This window comes from Adiantum capillus-veneris, chromosome 17 (genome assembly GCF_014529385.1).
Source record: "Adiantum capillus-veneris isolate H3 chromosome 17, ASM1452938v2, whole genome shotgun sequence".
Lineage (NCBI taxonomy): Eukaryota > Viridiplantae > Streptophyta > Polypodiopsida > Polypodiales > Pteridaceae > Adiantum > Adiantum capillus-veneris.
Window position 1 is genome coordinate 57,582,268 of NC_140947.1, and position 21,628 is coordinate 57,603,895.

The following is a 21,628-nucleotide window of genomic DNA, read 5'->3' on the forward strand; positions in this document are numbered from 1 at the left end:
TGAACATGAAGGCATGAGATAGGCCAACATTTAACAAGGACTCCAATCATGTAGGTCGAAAATCCAAGCTTTGCTTTATGGCATGGCAAGTTGGCGACCAATGCTAGCAAAAGGATATGTAGTTGAGCACTAACCTCTCTCTCTCTCTCTCTCTCTCTCTCTCTCTCTCTCTCAAGGCGAGATCCTCTATAGTTTCTGCTGGCGATGATGGAAGCATGAAAAGATTAGGAAAAGGCGCGGCGCAGAAATTCAAATACGCAGAACATTCACTACAGCTGCTGCTCGCGATGGTGGAAGCATGAAGAGCTTGTCAATCTGCGCAAGGAAGGAGTCGGACATTTCATTGAGAGAGAGATGTAAGCGCGCACACGACGTGTGGGATAAAGTAAGGCTAACAAAAAGATCCAAAAAGTATCATATTTCGAGATGCTTGGCGATAATGAACAGATTCCAAGGATCCTTTGTAAAGCGGATATGTAACACACACGCGCATATATAAATATATATAGAGGCACATAACATTTGGTGTTGTGTGTGTGCGTGTGTGTGTGTGTGTGTGTGTGTGAGAGAGAGAGAGAGAGAGAGAGAGAGAGAGAGAGACAAGAAGAAGAAGAAACATTTGGCATAGTCATAACAATCTTGAGACCGAGTTGATTCATCAAACGACAAGGTGAGAGAGAGAGAGAGAGAGAGAGAGAGAGAGAGAGATGAACAACAACAATTATGGGAGTCAAGAAGAAGAGAGGACCGAGATCACATTGATGGATGTGAAGGAAAGGTTGACAGATAGCATAGATCGCTTCTTGGATTCATCGCCCGCCTTTGCCGCCGCCCTTCGTCAAAGTTTTCTCAAATTCCATGTGTCACCAACATTGCCACCTCAACCTTCATCCACCAGCAATCAACCATCATCCACCAACAATCAACCATCACAACAACCACCACCACCCATAAACAATGCACTATCAGAGCCAACTCAAAAGCAACCACCTAACTCTACATCAGGTCAACAAGGAGACACTGACCATGTGCCATCTCCACAACGCACCATGCTCCCCTGCAACTCGCTCCTACCAGCTCTCAATTCGCTACTCCAGGTTTTCTTTCTATCTTTCTTTATAATTCATATTTTTGATATCTTAAAACATGCCTCAGAGAACAAGATGAAAGTTCACTATGGCCTCCTTAAGGCTATTAGGCTATCGAGAGGAATTTAATAATAAGAAGCTTCGTAGAGAGAAAGGAAGAAACCAAAAGATTTAAATTTTAAAACATTTGTTATCATATTATATTCTTTTTATAACAATGAACTATTTAGATTACAATATATTCCAACAGCATAGAAAATAATTATTAAATATATACTTGGAAGCATGGTAACAAATTGAGAAAAACAAGTGAAAGGGTCACGATGGCTTTCAAAACAATAAAAAAGTAATAAAATTGTTTAACCTGGTATCAATGTTTGGGAAAGGATTGCATCAGCTTAGTCTTGAGCCGATTGAAAATCTAGACTAGCTAGCTGCAAACCATGGTAAACGAAAGAAAAATGGATGAAATATGTGAGAATGTCATCCAAACATTTTGCAAATCTTAAAAATTCTGCTAGTATTTCCGGGGTTTTTCTTTGTGAGGAGGAAACTTGATCAACAGCCGCTTAATAAAAGAGACTTTCTTGAATGTTAACACTAATTGGAATCAAGCTATAAAATGCAAGAAATGTAAAGCCATGTGAAGTTGTGAAATGTAAGGTGAAATTTTTTTGAAACTCCTCAAATAATACAATGAAAATGGTCACTTAACAGGACATAAAAGTGTCCTAGGACATAAAAGTGTCCCATTTCCAACCTAGCGGTATGAGGTCAAATTGGGAGTTCTTGAATGGGACAGTAAGAAGCACTTGTCTTATTTGATGCTTTGCGGTGCAAAAAATGGAGCTAAGATCGAATACGTTACTGTAGGGGACTAATGAAGGTAGATCAAGAAGTGGATCAAGTAGAGTGCACGACTATGTTCAAGTGTAATAGTGCCATGGTGGAAAAAAAGAGAGCCATTCATGTTTATAGAAACACTAGAAACTTGCATTGATTCAAAAGTGGATTGAACTTAATTTTTTTAGATACATGGTTTTGACACAATGATTTAGGCATCTTTAACTGGATGCTCCATTTGTTGGAGATATTGGTGGAATCAGCCCTGCATTTGAGATGCTCAAGAGAGCATAAAAGTTTAAAGGGTTAATTTGAAAAAGGTGGCCATGGCTAATGTGGCATACCACTAAGTCATGTGCAAAAAACTTGCCTTAAGCCTAAGGGTATTAATAGCAACATTAGTGACAAAAGACTCTAGACAAGAAGGCTTACATGATAGCACTCCCCTTGAACAAATGTAGCAACACAATGATGAGATCCCTTGCATACACCAAGAGGTAAGACAAGCCTCGTACAAGGATGTATGCATCGATAACAATTCCTAACAACTCTAACGTAGAGATCCCAATAGACATACTAGAGATTCGTCTCTAAAATAAGAGTAGCTATAAAGGAGATGATCCCTCAACAAGAGTGCTATACAATATTTTGGACTCTAAATCCATAACATGTAGGAGGTAGTGTCTTCTTCTTCAACATGGTTGGCCTTCCCTTTGTCTTTGACCTAATTTGAAGCTTTACCTTTGTTTTTTTTTCCCACAATGATGGCAAGGCTTCGATTGAAAACAATCTTTGCTAAGATTCTTGATTCTTCCTCAATGTATGCATACATACGTAACAAGAGTACCTAATTCTTGCTTGTAATTGATCCAAAACTACCCTAGTTGCAACACTATGCCCTTTTTGAGGTGCTAGCCTAATGATGCCCCATAACCCCTTTTTCAATAAGTATTCTTTGACTTTCTATACATGGAAGACATAGCCATACAATTTTTCAATTGATCCTTTTCCATGTGTTGACCAACAATGTGAGTGAGGAGAGGTCTAAATCACAAGCAATGATTTGGTACTAGCTAGCTCCTTTAGATGATAATCCCAATAATATACTATACAACATAGTGAGAGCACACGTCAATAACGTGGAATAGGTTAACTGTACTTGATAGGTTAACTGTATTTGTACGTGGAATTTTATTAATTTCAATCAACTTTGGCAAAGTTGTAAACGGGAAAACTACACACCAAGTACAAATGAAATTGATAGAAATGGCTACCTCAAAATAGGTCAAAGTTTCACTTTTAGAAATTTTTGTAGAGATTTTTGAAGATGTAGCTCTTCAAATAATCCTTCTTTGATGCTTTGAGAGTGCTGTAGAATGATCCTCACTGGCCTGAATGTAGAATGGTCCTCAGTGGACTAATAAGCAACGCTCCAAGAGACCTCTTTGATGTTTCCTTTTGAAAGGTAATAAGGATAATAAGCCCTCCCTAATTACTTATTATTGCTAGAGTGAAAAGTTTTAGGCAATGGAGCTCCTTGTGTACCTAACCAAATGCTCAAAATTTATTCAAGGGAGAGTTGATAGGTTGCTATATTCAAGGGTATAGATTAGTCTTCAGAGAGTTAAGAGCACAACTTGATGAGTTGCTCGTTGGTCTTACACTAGGCAATCGGGGTTAAATTGGCAAAAAACACCAAAGGCAATGGGTAATTGGAGCTAATGATGGTGCATATCAAAACCTAACCTAAGGTAGCCAACCCTTTTTTGTGTTAATACAAGAATAAATGCCTCCTTTATAGCATGCCTAAAGGCAAAAACCAAGGACTAACCAGTTGCTAGATTCTACTAGCTTGTTTCCTTAAGCATAAGAGCTAAAAGCTCTTGGATTTATTAAACATTAATTCCCTAAATAATTATGGAATTGAAACCTAATACAAAACCCCAAGTCAGATTAATGAAAAGCCCTAGGTATGTAGCCATGGGTATTGATACTAGTTGGTCAAGGGTGATAGGGGAAAAAAAGAAAGCCATGCTATAAACGTTAGGCACTTGACCTTGACACAAGCAATGATTGAAGGTTGATTATGTGTACTTAATTGGATGCTCCATTTGTAGGATACCTTGGTAGAGTCAATTCTACATTTGAGGATCTCAAGAGGGCATATAATTTATCATCTTTTTTTACAAAGCATGACCATGACTAATGTGACATAAAGCTAGGGTTTTTAGCACAAAGACTCCAAAGAATTACCCATTTGAAACCAAAAAAGAATTAGATGCAAGCGTGGAAAGTCTATCTAATTCTTGAAACTCTTATGTTTTTAAAGTCATAGCTGAAGATTGCCCTAGATATGCCATTGAACAAAGTTCTAGAATCGATGTTGATGCTAACAAAGTTTATGAGACACTGGGGACTAGCACATGCACATCTTCACTCAACCATGCCTAGTATAGGCCCTTGGCATGCTAAATATAGGCCCCATGTACAGCATGTGTATCATGGTCCTTGGCCCTGACCCATCTTACCCTAGGCATGACATTACTCCCCTCTTGGAGAAGCGTTGTTTTTTTCAAAAATAAAAGTGGTGACATCTTTGTAAGAATACTAATATTTTCCACAATGGCATCCCTCATGGATCTAGCTGTCCATTTGACTAGAACATGCTTCATTAGGAGGATTAATGAATTCAAGAAGAAAATCTTGATTTTCCACCTTGTTGTCCCTTTGAAACCATCTTGTGTAATTGGCCTATATCTAACATGGTGTGTAGACTCTATTTATAACTCAATAGAGTGTTTAAGCGAGTTACCACAACTAAGTGGTGTCTAAAAGAATACCTCTTTCCATGGAAGTAACCTACTGACACAACTCATCAGCAAAGATGAAGTCCTTGACTTGTTATCATTTCACATTAGTAAACAACCCCACCATACCTAGTGATCAAGATTGAGAAGCTGACCAAAATTGAAGGGACTAAACTTAGCTGCAACATGCTTTACCTCATGGTAAGCAACTTACTCCAACTAGAGAGATACCCTTTCTAAATTGGATTTCTTTGTGCTAATGTACGTGCTTAGCATATACTTTAGCACAATATTAACACTTGTAATCTACTTTTCCATCTCTGGATGACTGGTAGTAGTAGGTGTGTTTTCCCACCGTTACAGAGAGTCCTAAAAAATGACTAGTAAATTGGGAGCACAATTCCTTGCAACATAGTTGAGTAATCAACAATGTTAGGAACAACCGACTTGGTTAACTGTAAAAATTAAAGGGAACTGGGTAAAGTAAACAAAGTTTAAACAGGTTATCTACAATCACCCACACCAAGCCATGACCTTTGATGGTGATTTGGAGACCCACAATCAATCTCATAGAAATATTGCACACAAATCTCAAAATGCTTCATAAGCTACCAACTGCATGAACTTGCATGCCGTTCCAAATCAACCTTTGCTAAACACCAAGGCACATAACACCTAGTGTGCATGCACTTAGCAAAAATTGATCCAAACCTATAGTCGCATGACTAGAATTACCAGTGCTAATGTAGATGTGATGCTCATAGCAAAAATTGATCCAAACCTATAGTCACATGACTAGAATTACCAGTGCTAATGTAGATGCGATGCTCATAGCACACATGAAATAGGACGGTAAATAGTTCTATCAAGAACTAAATACTTCCTATTGCAATCATTTGCAAACCTTGCTAAAATGTTTGAACCATAACAAAATGTGAAACAAAAATCACACCTAGGTACAAACAATGAAACATTCTCTTTAACAATACATAGCCTTGCTATATGCATAAACATCCATTCATTAATGTTTTTCAATAGCACTTGTAACCTTAACAAGTCTTTCTAAGTACTGGATAATTTCTAGCGAGTGAAATTGTTCCTGATACACATGCTCAAATTGGTCTAAAAAACGGATTTGACAGGCACCTAGGAACTATTTCGTGACACATGATTAATCAAAGAGGCACAAATGTCAGTTCTAGAGACTTATATTATCCAAATGTGGAATATAATGATGTCAAGAAAAATGATATCTAGAAAGTACGAGATGTACTTTTGTGTGGAGATAATTGCAAACACTCAACGGCATGAGTGAGAGTATGCAACCAGAGGGAACTGGAACCCAGCCATGATATATATAGACTCATAACCTGATAAAATATAGCACCCCTTGACCGCATGTTCATCCTGGCCCTTGGCCTACCCCCCTTGGAGATATCTTCATTAAAACACTAATGTGTTTTGCAGTGGCATCCTTCATTGATCTAGCTGTCCATTTGATCGAAACACAATTTAGTAGGAGGTTCAATGAAAGCAAGAAGAGCATCTTGATTTTCCACATTGTTGTCCCTTTGCAACCATCTTTTGTAACCAGACATAGCATATACACTCCATTTAGAACTCACTTGAGTATGCTAAATGGGTCATCACAATTAAAATGTATCTAAAAGAGTACCTCTTTTCATTTTCCATAAAAGTAATTGGCTGATGTAGCTCGTTAGCAAAGTATAAGTCATTAACTTAATATCATTCTTCATCAATAAACAGCCACACCATAACCGGTGTTCAAGGTTGAGAACCTGATTTAAACATGAAGAAGCTAAACTTAGTTGCCAACATGCTTTGCTATATGGTAAGCAAACTCCAACTAGACAGATATCCTTTCCAATTGGATTTCTTGGTGCTAACATATGCTCATAGCACATCCTTTAGCACAAGATTAACAAGTGTAAACTATATATCCACCTCTGGATGTACTGAAAGTATTGAGTTGTGTTTCCCAACCGTTTACAAACAGTCTCCCAAAAATGACTGATAAATGTGGGGCACAATTCCATAAACATTGTTGAGCAATGACCAATGTTAGGAACAACTAACTTGGTTAAATGTACAAAGTTTAATCATTGATCTACCAACACCAAAACTGAGCCATGATCTCTATTGGTGGTTGGTAAACCCACAAGTAAGCGCGTAGAGATAACGCACATAAATTGCAAAATGCTTCATGAGCTATCAATTTTATGAATTTGCATGTCCATTCGCATCAAATTTTGCTAAACGCTAGGGTCCATAACACCTAGTGTGGATGCCTTTAGCAAAAAAAACCAATCCGAACCTACATTTTTATGACTATAACTTCCAAGATAGATGGCAAATGTGATGCTCATAGCATGCATCAAAGAGGAGAGTAAATAGTTCTGAGAAGAAACGAAATACCTCTTACTCCAATTGCTTGCAAGCCTTCCTAAAACCTTTGAACCATAATAGAATGTTAAACATAAATCACATATAGACACAAACAACGAAAAAATTTCATTAAGATTACATAGCCTTGCTATATACATAAACAACCATCTGTTAAATATTGTTTAGTAGCATTTGTAACCTTAACAAGTCATTCTAAGTACTTGATACTTTATGGCCACTGAAATTATTCCTGATACTACGTACTCAAAGTGGTCTTCAAAACGGATGAGATTAGCACCTAGGGACCTAGTCACAACACACAATTGGAATAACAATGCCAGTGTTAGTCCCACCGACTCATATTCTCCACATGTGGAATATGTCTCATATAAGGATGTCCAAAAAAATGATATCTAGCAAGTACGAGGTGTACTTATGTGTGGACATAATTGTAAACACTCAACAACATGAGTGAGAGGAACCACCGTAAACATTTATCCACACTTGGCTAAATTAAACTCTATGAATTCCTAGACCATGTTGCTCCGCTTGTAACAACATGTTCCAAACAAAACCTTACCATGTAGGTTGATAACCGAAGGATGCAAAAATGTACCGAGTATATTTCTATCCCAAAATTCTTTCTCCTACATGACCTTGTCATGTCTCTTAAGAGCTAAATGCATGAAAGCATTCTAGCATATTCATCCCACTTCAAAAACTACATCAATGGAGGTGAAAAAGATCTTATACTTACCTGTATCAAAATCTCTATGACATATTGAACACTAAAAGTGAAGATTAATGAAAACAAATGAATATTAATTGATAATTGTGGGTGTTGCCTTGGTAATCAAAACCCTTTGGTTGGATCCTACCAATCCAAATCCCTTGGCATAATGGAGAACTCCTTTCCTTGAAAGGACAATTGTGGAAAGGCCAATAAATGACCAACAACACTTATCCGATCACAAGCGGGGTCATACCCTAAAAAGTTGTGCTCCAAAAGACACAACCTAGACAAAACAAGATATCCTCTCGAGTTGGAATCTTATTCACAATTGGATATGTGGTAAACTTGAAAGCCTATGACCTTGTTTCTTGTGGACAATCGTGTTGTTTGAAATGCTTTGCCTCGCCTATACACCGTGGTATGATAAGCCTTCACGAGTTTAAGATCATCAAAAAATCAACTTGATCTTCACACTAGAAGTATGTAGTTCTAAAGTGACATGCAAAACATAATTAATGACAAGAATGTGTTTGTCCATTAGAGTCAATGGGTACTCAATTGAGTAGACCTATTTGATCTTTAGAGCAATCACTGATGGATTAAAAAACAGATGGCTCTTAGTCATTCTAAAATAGGTGGCTCGCAACCCTTCTAAAATAGATGACTCTTGGCCCTTCCTTTTACCATATCGACTTAGAAGTTGTTAGTGAAAACATGACTAATTTCATTATTCCTTCAAAGACATAGAAAAGATAAAGAGAGACAAAGAGAGAGAGAGAGAGAGAGAGAGAGAGAGCACGCTAGGTTGAGGAAAGTTCCTTAACCTGTTGTGTGGTGTGTGTGGTGTGCGTATGCTTCTGTGCATATTATTCTTGACTTGTTGCTTATCATATAAGCATATAGTAGTCTGCCTGTAAGACGCCCTCTCATAAAGATGTAGCATCAATATAAGTCACATCTTGACCCACCTACCTTGTATGTGGTAATGGTTGTACAAGATTGACTTCATTATGGTCCTTGACAGAGTAGTGGTGCTATAGCGGAAGCGTAAATAATGATTGAGGATAATATATTTCACCTGGTTGCATGCCACATAGGAAAGGAAAGTAGAATCCTTTGGCTACAATGATGATCTCAAGGGTTTGATCCGATACCAGAAGTGCCTTGCACAATCTGTATTGGCATGGATACATCCCAACATTGTCATACATAAAATGTGAGCTTATATCCCTACATTGCCAAAATTCCAAAAATGTGTGCCATTGCCCTTGATTTGAAGTCAATGGTTGTACCGTGACATAGGTGAGAAGCCTTGCTTCCTCTTAAAAGTCAACGCATTTTGCTTTGGATTGCAGGAGGTCTTTTGCAAAATAATACAAAAAAACAAGAAGAACTTGAAATTTTCAACCTTGTCATGCACCTCTGGCCTGTTAGATCCAGAAGAAAAAATTTTCTTAAGAGTGAGTTTCAGCTAGATTTAAGTATCTATCATGAAATCTCGCTCATAGCCATGGATATTGAAAAAGAGCTTGTGGATGTATCTTGTGAACCCTCTCGACTTGGGTCATATCGACACCTAGTGAAATAATCTGCAAACACATTGCAAAGTCCCCCAAGTTTGTATGCTGATAGCATATTCCAAACTGTGGAATCCTCAATGCAAGATGTTGAAACTGAATCCTTGCTTCACATAAGTACTTTTGTGCTCATACCCAACAAATGCTTTTGTCGCCATACAGATATCATGGCAAAAGAGAATTGATCTTGTCGAACGTTTTCAACTAAACGACCATGTCAAATATCACACCGTATTGAGAATCATAAAAGTACTTGCAATTGATGTACATCTTGATTGCACTCACAAAGCATACCTGAAATTGTCAAATGGTGCATCATGGTAAGTATTCCCCGTTGGCTTCTATGAGCAGTGACAATAAGTTAGCCCTGCCTAGCAACCTTACATCCTTCATCAAGTTAACTTTCTAGAATCTCCACCTTTCTCAAAAGTCGTAGCACCACTTAGTGTGATTTTGTTCATGCAAGGTGGATCCCATAAGTAGAAGCCTTACTTTCACTTACATAATTGCATCTTAAGTCTTGCTCAGGATGAGTCTGGACTCAACAAAATGTGCCTAGGATCCTTGCCCGAGCTAAATATAAAATCCTCCTAGGTAGGTAGAGAGAAATATCTCTACATGCTTCTTGAAAAACAAAGATTTGTGATGCCAAACATTTGGCACCTCTCATCAAGGCTTGCAATCGCCCTTGCCTTGCCAATCTATGATGCAAACATCTGGCACCTCTCATCAAGGCTAGCAACAGGCCTTGCCTTAGCATCATCATAGCCTTGTCATGCTCCAACTTTGGATAATTCTGCTAAATTTTTAAAATGAAGAGGAATTTAAATGTACGTACTGGCCATCCTTGAAATGTACGAACTATGCCCTCCCTGAGAGCTAGACTTATGTAAATTTGGGCTCTACAAGCCTTTGCTATTCCCGCACTTTTGATCTTATGAAACCATAAGGGTTTCAAAATGCGTGGAATAGATTTGACTTGTGTAGTGGTGCCACTTTTCTGCAAAATTATTGAAAGAAATAAAAAAATAGATTTTTGAATGAAGTGTATCTGATAAGGGTCAACTTGAATCCATTGTTGGGTCAAATCCGATAGATGGATAGCCCTTTGCCTATCCATGCTTCTCCATGACTACCACCATGCCTTGCATGAATTCTGCAAGAGTTTGATTGCCTATGATATTAAAGTCCTCATTATGGTTAACTCCATAACTGCATGTTTTGGGCCCTCAGCACCCCTACACCATGCATGCATCATGTCATGGTTAGCTTAGGTGAAGCGTGATATCGACACCCTCTATGTGTTTCGCGTGGCTTTGCTATCAACTTCCTTTGTCTGTGAGGTCAAGATTTCATGATGCCCAATTCAACCCGATTTGCCACTCAAGTCGAAGCCCGATGATCCACCACTTGGGATTTTTGCAAATTCTCAAATTTCTTTGTAATTTGCTGTGATTTGACACCTTTGATTCGCCTAGTCTTCGCCTTTTGAATGCTACTTTCTCCTGGAGGCTCATGAATTGCTTTTGAGAATAAGGAAGATGAGGGGGTGTGCCCCATGTGGGCATGCTTCCTTATATAATTTTTGAGCCTTAGAAGACCCTCTGGTTGGGCGGTTGTATGTGAAAAAGATGGTAGGACTGCATTAGCAAAGAGAAAAAGAGGGATGGTTTCCACTACAGGGATCAAGAGGGGCTCAACAAAAATATGAAACCCTACCTTCTTCATGGTGATCTCATCTAGACCATCTCCACCCAATTCTATACAGGCTAAAAGCTGCACCTCTCTGTGTACAAGAGATTGCTCCTACAGCCTTTCACCCTCTGCCGCCCACCTTACTCAACCCAAGGGGCCATGCTAGAGAGAGAGAGAGAGAGAGAGAGAGAGAGAGAGAGAGAGAAGGAAAGAAATAATCCGTGCAAGCTCCAAGCTTTTCCCCCTTCCTCCATGGCTACTCCCCTCCCCTGATCTTTGATACCAATATGAGACCGTGGACCATGCAACTCTCCACCCAAACACGCTATATATAGACTCATTGATTGCTAAAATATAGCCGCCCCTTGATTGCATGTTCATCATGGCCCTTGGCCTACTCGGTCTTACCCTAGGCATGACAAAGAGGGACCCTCATAAACCTTGCTTCACTTGGCTAAACTGAACTCCATGAGTTCCTAGACCATGTTGTACCCCATGTGATAACATGTGCAAAACAAATCCCTACCATGTAGGTCTATAACTCAAGGTGCATAAAAGTATATGGTACACCACTACCCCAAATTACTGTGCTCCAGCATGACCTTATCATGTGTCTAAAGAGCAAAATGGTGAAAACGTTCTAGCATATTTAGAAATGAAACTAAACCAAATCATATGCTTATCCAAAGGTGGAAAATATCTTACACCTACTTAGAGTCAACTGCACTTTCCACACCTAAAAGGACATTACAAAAAATTTAGTCTTAAAAAGACCTAGTATGTCTTTCACGTGTTAAACACTAAATATGAGATTAGTGAAAATCAAGCAATATTTAACTTAGTAACCAAGGGTGTTTCTTGGCAATCCAAAAACCCCTTTGGTTAGATTCTGTAAATTTGAACCTCTTGGGTGGAATTTTTATGGAAACCGCTTAATTAACGGAGACCAATAGTAGTTGACCGTCTCCAATAATGATTGTAATCAACTTGTGAAGTTGAACTTATCCACGACCTCTTGGTAGATTGAGGACTTGTTTCCTTAAAATTACACTTGTGAAGAGGCCAAACAATGGCCATCAACACTCATGGAGTGATTTGGCATTAATTGGGTCATACCCCTAGAAATACCACTCCTATAGGCACAATCAGTGTTATCAATGAAACAGGAGATCATCTCAAGTTTGAATCTTATTCTCAACTAGATCTTGAAATGATCATATCTCCCCATGAACAGAAGAGAAAAATTCCCAACACCCCAAAGAAGGTAGTCATACCATATTTTCTTGGGCGTTCAATTAAGAGATTACCTGCTTGGAAGTCCTCTTAGTCTATTCATGTCGTCCCATGAATTTGTCCTTTGATAGCAAGGTCATGCCTATGCATAGTTAATCATAAGTCACAAAAAGGATTGTCAAAAAAAGGGGAAAGAGGGATGTTTCAAAGGTGGCAGTGAAAGATGCAATGAAGATAAGAACTGGCTCATAATCCTGTGGACATCTCAACTCTGATCTAGAACACCTGCAATGCCAAACACATGAACAAGGCACACTTGTGGAGAAGAGAGATCATTGAAGTAGAAAGAGAGAAGACATCTGAGAATGAGAGAGAGGGAAGAGAGAGAGAGATCCAGGAAAGGCTCTCCATGCCAATAACAAGCTGCTCATACAAGTGACCAAGAGTGGTCTAGCATAGAACTGACATGCCAACTGGATAGACCCAAAGTACTCACAATTGTGAGTGCTGCTGACACTGCCAATTTCTCTTGCATACAAGACCACTGACACGGTCTCCACATGAGAGAGAGAGAGAGAGATCTGGGAAAGGCTCTCCATGTCGTTAACAAGTTTCCCGTACAGGTGACCAAAAGTGGTCTAACATAGAACTACATGACAATCGGATAGACCCAAGGTACACACAACTATAACTGCTACTAACACTGCCAACTGCTTCTTCACACATGTAGTTCTAACATACAACTACATGTCAATTGGATAGACCCAAGGTACACACAACTATAACTGCTACTGACACTGCCTGCTTCTTCACACAAGACCACTAATACGTTCTCCACATGGGTATCATCTCCAACATGCTCTGAGAGCATAGATCTGGTGCACCACCTCATGGCTAGATCTAGATCTGGATCTGGAACTCTAATGAGAAACCCTTCCATTGCATGATCACAAGGCCCATGAGAGGTCGCCTTGAGAATGTATAGCACTATGGAGATGGTCCCTTGACACTGCAAGTGTTTCCCATCGAAAACACTAGGGCTGATTTGAGAAATGTTGATCAACTAGCAAAAAAATGCTAGGTGAATAGCCTCCACTAACTACCAGCCAAGTCCCAATCTACCCCCAAGGGCTACCCCCTCCTGTGGGCTCAATTGTTGTGTGACTGAGGTGCACCCCCTGCTACATATATATACGAATAGGCTGGCTGCCCGACCCACTCCTTCAACCCCAAGACCCTGAAAAAAGGGAATAAATAGGAGGACTACGGGGAAGAGCGCAAGAGGCCCATAGGGAGCAAGGGAGAAATATGACAATTGTGGAATAATATTCCTAGCCTACGGGAACATAGGTGGCCATGGAACCAAGCCAAAACCCAAGGCTAAACATGGCTAGACACAACCGAACATGAGAAAAACCTACCTCACAGTGGCCATGCACAGCCACAAAACAACCATCATCACTCCCTAACACCTGTCCCTATGAGAAACTGGGATTGACTGGATGAATCGACAGAGATGTCCAAACTCTAATAGGATGGAGGTACAGAAAGATGTGTGTGTGCGTGTGTGTGTGTGTGTGTTGTGTGTTTTGGGAAGGGGGGGGGGGGGGGGGGGGGGGGGCGGAGGGGGGGGGTGTTGTATTGTCATGATATCAATTAAACACAATAACAAAGTTAACATGGATACATAAAGATTATCGTAAAGCATGCATGCATATCAAAGACTGCTTGTGCTACAAGAACTAAAAGAGGTCAAGTAGATATGCAAGAGGAGGTCAAGTATATATCATTTTAAACAGAGGAAAAAGGGACCTTCCATGAGCAAGAGGTAAATGGAAATAGAGCTAAATTTTAGGTCAAATAAAAGACCAAATACGAGAAAATTATCTAAAATCAAGACAAATTAGCCTCAGCCTAAGGAGAATGCAATTGCATCGTATGAACCTCGATAGACTCTCAGTTAAGGTTTTATTGGCTAGGCATCGTGCCCTTTTTTGGGTTACAAGAAAACCTCAAACTTGCATATACCAGTTTTCATATGCTCTCCTTATCAACTTGCTCTAGGGTAAAAGGGCCAGTTAAAAACCGGGCTCCTGTACTGAGCTCCTCTAAAAGGACGCGTGGCCCCCCAACTCTAAGTATCATTTAGACGAGTTATGGGACATGAAAATCTTAGTGTTGAAGTGGTTACGTCACTTCGAAATTTATACAGAGCCGTCGGATTTGATCTCGATCCTAGCTAGCCGCTTTGTCTCATAATACTCCCCAAACTGGCTGCCTTTTCAAGGCCTTTTTTGTTGCATAGAGAATTGTATGAGTTGTCCTGCATCGCGTGCGCATTTTCGATCACGACAAAATTTCTGCAGCGGTTGCGCCTTGCAAAGACCTGTTGATAGCGCCCCTCCAACAAAGAATCTGTGCAGCACTTGGCTCGTAATTTGTTGCAGAGCTTAGGTGGCCTTATATTGGGGGTTTTACCCTATTTCGCTTGTGTTTATGATTTTTCCTCTTCTTAACTAGAGCTACAAATCCTTCTCTTAAGTCTTTTCTTGATGTATCCTTTCTCTATTGGAATCTATAGGCACCTACGTTTTTTTCTCAGAGTTTGTTACCACCATCACCTTTGTGTGTGGGAATTGACAAAGGTCACTCCATGGAGCAATTGTAGGACAAGCCGATGTAATGATGGCCTGAGGAGTTGTCATGGCTCGATATACGAGCATGACAGGAACTTGTAATTATTTTGCTATATTAATATAATCCACTCAAAATTGTGAGTTTTGGCCCAAAAAAGAAAAAAAGGACAAGCATGGAGGTGGGCTCAGTCCTTTCCTTGGTGTGGCTCCCTTGTCAGTCAATGTAGTTATGTCCCATTGTAGTTGTCATGGCTTCTCACGAGCATAGCAAAAATTTGTATTTTTTGGGTTGAGTTTTGCAAAAAAAAAAAGGGGGGGGGACAAGCATGGAGGTAAAGAAAGGGATCAGTCTTTTGGACAGAAAAATTAGAGCATTAGATTCGCCTTGTGATTGTAGCATAATAGTAAGTGACGAGATAAAAAAAATTTTAAACAAGGATAGTGTCAAAAAAGGAATTTAGGTAAGTTTCATATGCAATTTAACTACTATTTTGATCCTTAAAAAACAAAAAGATCCAAATTTTTATGGTGTGTAGTTATTACTTATAAGTAATCCTCAGTGTTTATAAACCAAGTTTCAAAGATTAAAAATTGGTCTTCCATATAAGCATGATGTTTACACTTAATTGTTTTCTCCTTTCATGCATGACCTCGATCATTTCGCTAATTATACTGCTTCTCTACACAACTGAGTGCAGATTCTGACAAATGGATTAGATCCTAAATCAAAAAGATTAAGCTTAAGAACCTTCACTTACCATGACATACAAGCATTGATCAACAATCGACACAAGCTTGGCGAAGAATTTGAGTTTGATCCAAACAAGTTTTTGAGTTTTGAAAAATATGAGAGGATTGCAAGACAAGCTTTGAAGAACATGGCAATATGCAAGAGTAAAAGAATAGGTATTTATATACTTGGAGGGATGGCAATCATTCATGCTTTTCATGGCATAGTCAAGAAGCTGCCATATATTGCAAAGCCTGCATCAATTATTGTAAGAATAATTAGCCCCACACCTATCATGGGGTCATTGTTAGGAATCATGGGAGCCTCATCTTGGGAAGAAAAGACTCAGTTATGGTTGTAAATAGTTACTTTGCTTACAAGTTGATATTGATATTGTAGTAGTAGTAGTCAAATTGATATTGTACCATGATTCAAGAAATTTTTTCATATTTTATGCCCTGTTTTGTTCTTAATCTAGGCAGCTTATTTCCTTCAACTATCCCTTGATTCAAGACATTTGTTCATATTTTATGCCCCGTATGCTCCTTAATCTAGTATGTGGAACCAGTAGTTGTATCCACTCGACCGCTATGTACAACTACATTTTCAAGATATCTATTTTGTTCTTAATCTAGGCAGCTCATTTGCTTTACATATCCCTTGATTCAAGACATTTGTTCATATTTTATGCCCTGTATGCTCCTTAATCTAGTATGTGGAACCAGTAGTTGTATCCACTCGACCGCTATGCACAACTACATTTTCAAGATATCTATTTTGTTCTTAATCTAGGCAGCTCATTTGCTTTAACTATCCCTTGATTCAAGACATTTGTTCATATTTTATGCCCCGTATTGTCCTTAATCTAGTATGTGAAACCGGTAGTTGTATCCACTCGATCGCTATGTACAGCTACATTATCAAGATATCTATTTTGTTCTTAATCTAGGCAGCTCATTTGCTTTACCTATCCCTTGATTCAAGACATCTGTTCATATTTGTTCTTAATCTTATTTTATTCTTAATCTAGGCAGCTCTTTTTCTTTACCTATCCCTTGATTCAAGATATATGTTCATGTTTTATGCCCCGTTTTGTTCTTAATCTATTTTTTCCTTAATCTAGGAAACTCATTTGCTTCAAGTATCCCTTGACGGGGATCAAAGGAAGATGTGGTTTTATGGATGTAAGTATTGAATAAGAAAAGTTCCTATTTAATTGCTATTGGTGGAATCCCTACACATTGGAGAGGGGAATGGGAACACATCCGAAAACACACACAGATGCCTCTCTATAGCCTAGGGCACTCACAACACCCCACTCTTTTCAGAATCACCTTCAAAACGACACTATTTCACCTACAGAACTTTGTCGCATCTTGCAAACAAACGTACACACACCTTGGAGAACCCAAACTCACACCACGCACACATAGCTTCGATTACACTCACCATAACCGCACACACAATCCTCTCTCTCCCCCTGTTTGCACCTCACCACACCCGGTTCGGGGCAACACGCAACCACACCAACACCAGTACCAAAGAGCAAAACAATAGAAAAGAAAAGGGGGCAAGGGAACCGACAAACACTTGGGCAATGGTGAGCTTCTTCTTCAAACAAAACCGATTACAGTCTTCCTTGTTTTCTCCTATTGCTCTATGCAAGCTCTCCCTTCAAAATAACAAAAATTGTGTCCTTATAGGGCGAGTATCCCATTTTTAGTAGTTTCTATACATATCCGATTTTCCTTTTTTAGCTTCAAGCATGTGAATCGTCCCTTCACTCAAACTTTCCTTGCAGGTCAATCCAAGCGTGAGCGTACCCCCTTGGGGTTGTCAGGATGCCATGACAAGCCTTGGGTGGGACTCGCCCTTCAATTAAAAAATTGGGGCCTGTTTGGGACCCCGTGGGAACCCACTCGGCCACGCCATCAATGACGGCATTGAGAGTACCTCTCTCTCTCTCTCTCTCTCTCTCTCTATATATATATATATATATATATATATATATATATATATGTATATATATATATATATGTATATATATATATATATATGTACCTCTCTCTCTCTCTCTGTGTAATGAAAGGCTTTGCTGTAACAGCATCTCAGAACTGAAAAAACTGTCAAAACTTTGCGTTTTTGTTGCCGACTTGAAGGCAATGTCAGACAAAACTCGCAAGGGTGGAAAAGCCACACTCGCCATGGAGAATGATGCAAAATCTCCAAGGAATTTGGATGCTAATCCAACCACATCGTCTACAACAACGGAAGCAATGATCATGGCTTACTTGATCTCGTTACAAGAAACCGTCAACAAGCAAGGTGAAGAGTTGCGCGCACTTGCAATGGAGAATGGTACTTTAAGAGTTCTCGTTGTGGAGAATGAGCACCTCAAGAAGGTTCTTGAAATGCAAACAACACGCTTGATGCATCTTGAGAATGAAGTTCAAGAATGTAAACGCTCTCTTGTGGACATGAATGTAGTGAAAGAGCGCTTGAGCAAAGTTGAGAGTGATCATGTATTGAAAGAGGAAACGATAGATACAATACGACATGATGTATGTGAGATGAGAAATGCATCCAAATCATGGGCTGATATATGTAAGGATAATGTGGTTTCTACATCTCCTATCACGCAAGCCGTTGTCCAAGCAAAGAATGTAGAGAATGTGGACACTCAAGAATTGCAAGAACGACAAAAACGCTCAAAGAACATCGTCATTCGTGGAATCAAGGAGGAAAGCATGGAAACACCCCAATCTCTTGCGGTTGCTATTGAAGAGTTTTTTGCTACACACTTTGGCATGTCAGGAATCATGGCTTATGGTGCACATCGAGTTGGAAAACAAGGAGTCCCTCGCTCGGGAGAAAGACCTATTGTATGTACCATGGCTGATGAGGTAAAGAGAAAGATCATCCTTGACAATGGTTGGATCTACCTCAAAGGAACGGGTTGTAATGTATATGAGGATCGCACTCTTATGCAACAAAATGTACGTCGCAAAGCATACGAGGAAAGAAGCAAGAAGGTTAAGGTATCATCTCAAGAAGAAAAGTCACTTGAGGAGGATGCAAGTCCACCCAACAAATAGGGACACATGATCTATGAGACCAACTCACGCTTGCGAATAAGCTTTTGGAATTGTAACGGGTATCCATGGAATGCGGGAATTGGCATTGATGAGCTTACCAATGACTCCGATGTGATACTTCTTGTCGAAACATGGGAGCATGATGCGCAACGAATTCTTGGATTTGACAAATACGATGTACATTCTTTGATGTGGGCCAAAAATGCAAAGCAACGAAGAGGCCAAGGAGGCGTAGCATGTATGACCAAAAAGGGTTTGAAAGATGTTTCCATTGTCAAAGAAGATAAGTATAAACGCTACTTATGGCTGAAAATCAGCCCACCAAATGGTCAAGTCATGTTTGTGGCCGGCTGCTACATTCCTCACTATGACTCCAACTTTTATGCTCGCTTGAATATGGATAGAGATCAGCCCTTTGTTGAACTAGAGGAAGACATTGCTCATTACAAGGATCAAGGTGAAGTCATTGTTTTTGGAGACATGAATGCTCGCACAAATATGTTACAACACGACACACAACAAGTCGACATGCCGCATGTATCAAGAAGAGTGGATGACTCATACATGTATAATCGAAGTTCTAATGATGCAAAAGAAGTGGATCACTATGGAAAGTCACTTCTACATATGTGCAATAGTACCGGAATGCTCATTGCAAATGGTGTATCTCTATGGCAAGGCACCAATGACTTTACATGTAGAAAGCACAATGGTGCTAGCGTGATTGACTATATGTTGTTCTCAGAAGCCACTCTAGAATGCATACAAAGCTTTACACTTGGTGAATGGAATCCGGAATCGGATCATAGGATGTTATGTATTGACCTCAAGTGTGGTAAACGGTCCGAGCATGTAGCCTCCAATCATGATGTGAATCATTTGTACCTACGTCTAGACTTCAAACGAGCACTTATATATGCTGATATGGTGGAACAAATGTTAAGCATGATAGAGCATCAAGGGAGCCCAACATTAGAATGCAAGTGGAAAGTTTTCAAAGAAGTAATTTTCTCTTGTGCGAAGGAATGCTTTTCGGTGAAACACATGTCTTGCAAAAGGTCTAAGAAGGGTAGCACCAAGAAGAAATGGTTTGACATGGAATGTAGTCAAGCCCGAAAACACTTGCTAAGATTGGATGCAATCAAAGACAAGGAAGTTTACTTGGAATGTTCACACACATACAAAGCACTTGTTCAAAAGAAGAGGAGAAGGTGGGAAGTCGAAAAACAACTTTTTTTAGCACAAGAGAAAGCACATGCATGTGGCAAGTTTTGGCAAAATCTAAAAGGCAAGCGCGTTGAGAGCTTTGGTGACTTGACTCTTGAGGATATGTATATGCATTGTAAGAACCTCTATGAGCAACCCAATGTTGATAAGATGGAGGGTTGTAGCTCCCTTCCATTTATGTCTCCCTTCTTTACCATTGAAGATGTATGCCGTGCGCTTGAGAAACTTGCTACTCGCAAGGCAGGTGACCTTCAAGGTGTCAAGGCTGAAATGATTAAATGGACAAGCAAGAAAACACGATATTGGATATGCGATATGTTTAACCTTGCACTTCAGTATGGCATGCCTCATGATTGGAGTGCAAATTGGATCAAACCTTTGCACAAAGGAGGAGATGTAAACAATGTGAACAACTATCGCACTATAATGGTTGGTTCTTTGATGGCAAAGTTATTTGGATGTATCATGGAGATGAAGATAAGTGAATGGGCTGAAAAGAATGGCAAACGTGCGCTTGGACAAGCAGGTTTTCGAAAGCATCATAGCACTATTGATCACCTTGTCACTCTTCGAGTTCTTATGGAAGCGTCTCGATTGAAAGGAAAAAAGTTGTATTGTTGCTTTGTGGATTTCAAGAAAGCTTTTGACATGGTACCGCGAGGAAATCTTTGGAGACGTATGCAAAGCCTTCAAGTGCCGAGAGAATTTATGCATGCAGTCTTTCGCATCTACCAAAAAGTGATATGTCGATTACGTATGGGAGATGGAATTTCAGAATTTTTTGCAAGCACTATTGGTGTCAAACAAGGATGCCCACTTTCCCCAACCCTCTTTGGGCTACTCATTGATGAATTGGAGTACATGGTTCTTGATTTTATGCAGCAAGAAGGCATAGAAGAGGTTAAGATTGGAAATGCGGTGATCATGCTTTTGCTTTATGCCGATGATGTAGTGCTCTTGGCACATACCTTAGAAGATGCACAAAAGCTTATGAGTGTCTTGGAACGCTTTTGCCTACATAGCGGGCTGATCGTGAATGGATCCAAAACCAAGGTTATGCTTGTAAAGACCCTCAATGACGAAAATCCATGCATTGTATACAACAATGAGAAACTTGAAGTGGTAGATCACTTCAAGTACCTTGGCCTTGAGGTTCCATCCAATCATAAATGGAAGGATTGTGCAATGCGTCGCTTGGAAGCCGGAAAGAGGGCTTATTATGCATTTGAGAACACGTGCAATGCAGGAGAGATCAAGTGTTGGGCTCTCAAAAAGTACCTCTTTGACACATTGGTGACACCGGTGCTTCTTTATGGAGTGGAGGTGTGGGGTGGAAGCATCGGGAAGTCTACTTGGAAAGAGTTTGAGAATGTTCAAAAGCGTTTTCTCACCAACTTTCTCCAAGTCAAGACACAAACACCCTACATGCTCTTACTTCTTGAGTCCGGATCGCTTCCCATTGAGGTCTTGGGCATGGAAAGGGTTGTGGAGTACATGCGTAAGACACAACGTAGCCCTTTGCATCGACTTCCTAGAATCGCATATGAAGCAAGTCAAA

The 21,628-nt window shown here is 39.7% G+C and overlaps 1 protein-coding gene across 1 annotated transcript; it reads left to right on the forward strand.

Annotated features, from left to right (window-relative positions):
- The first annotated feature begins 540 nt into the window (after positions 1-540).
- On the forward strand, positions 541-16,139 carry LOC147437301 (uncharacterized). Its single transcript, XM_086485916.1, has 2 exons — positions 541-1,097; positions 15,717-16,139. Exons 1-2 carry the CDS (start codon positions 708-710, stop codon positions 16,107-16,109), a joined length of 783 nt encoding a protein of 260 aa, XP_086342042.1. The 5' UTR covers positions 541-707; the 3' UTR covers positions 16,110-16,139.
- The last annotated feature ends 5,489 nt before the right edge of the window (positions 16,140-21,628 follow it).

Bases quoted from the DNA above. Each gene is read 5' to 3' on its own strand.
- LOC147437301 (XM_086485916.1), top strand. From the start codon at position 708: ATGAACAACAACAATTATGGGAGTCAAGAAGAAGAGAGGACCGAGATC. The intron at 1,098-15,716 runs GTTTTCTTTCTA...AACTGAGTGCAG, and splicing joins CTCTCAATTCGCTACTCCAG to ATTCTGACAAATGGATTAGA.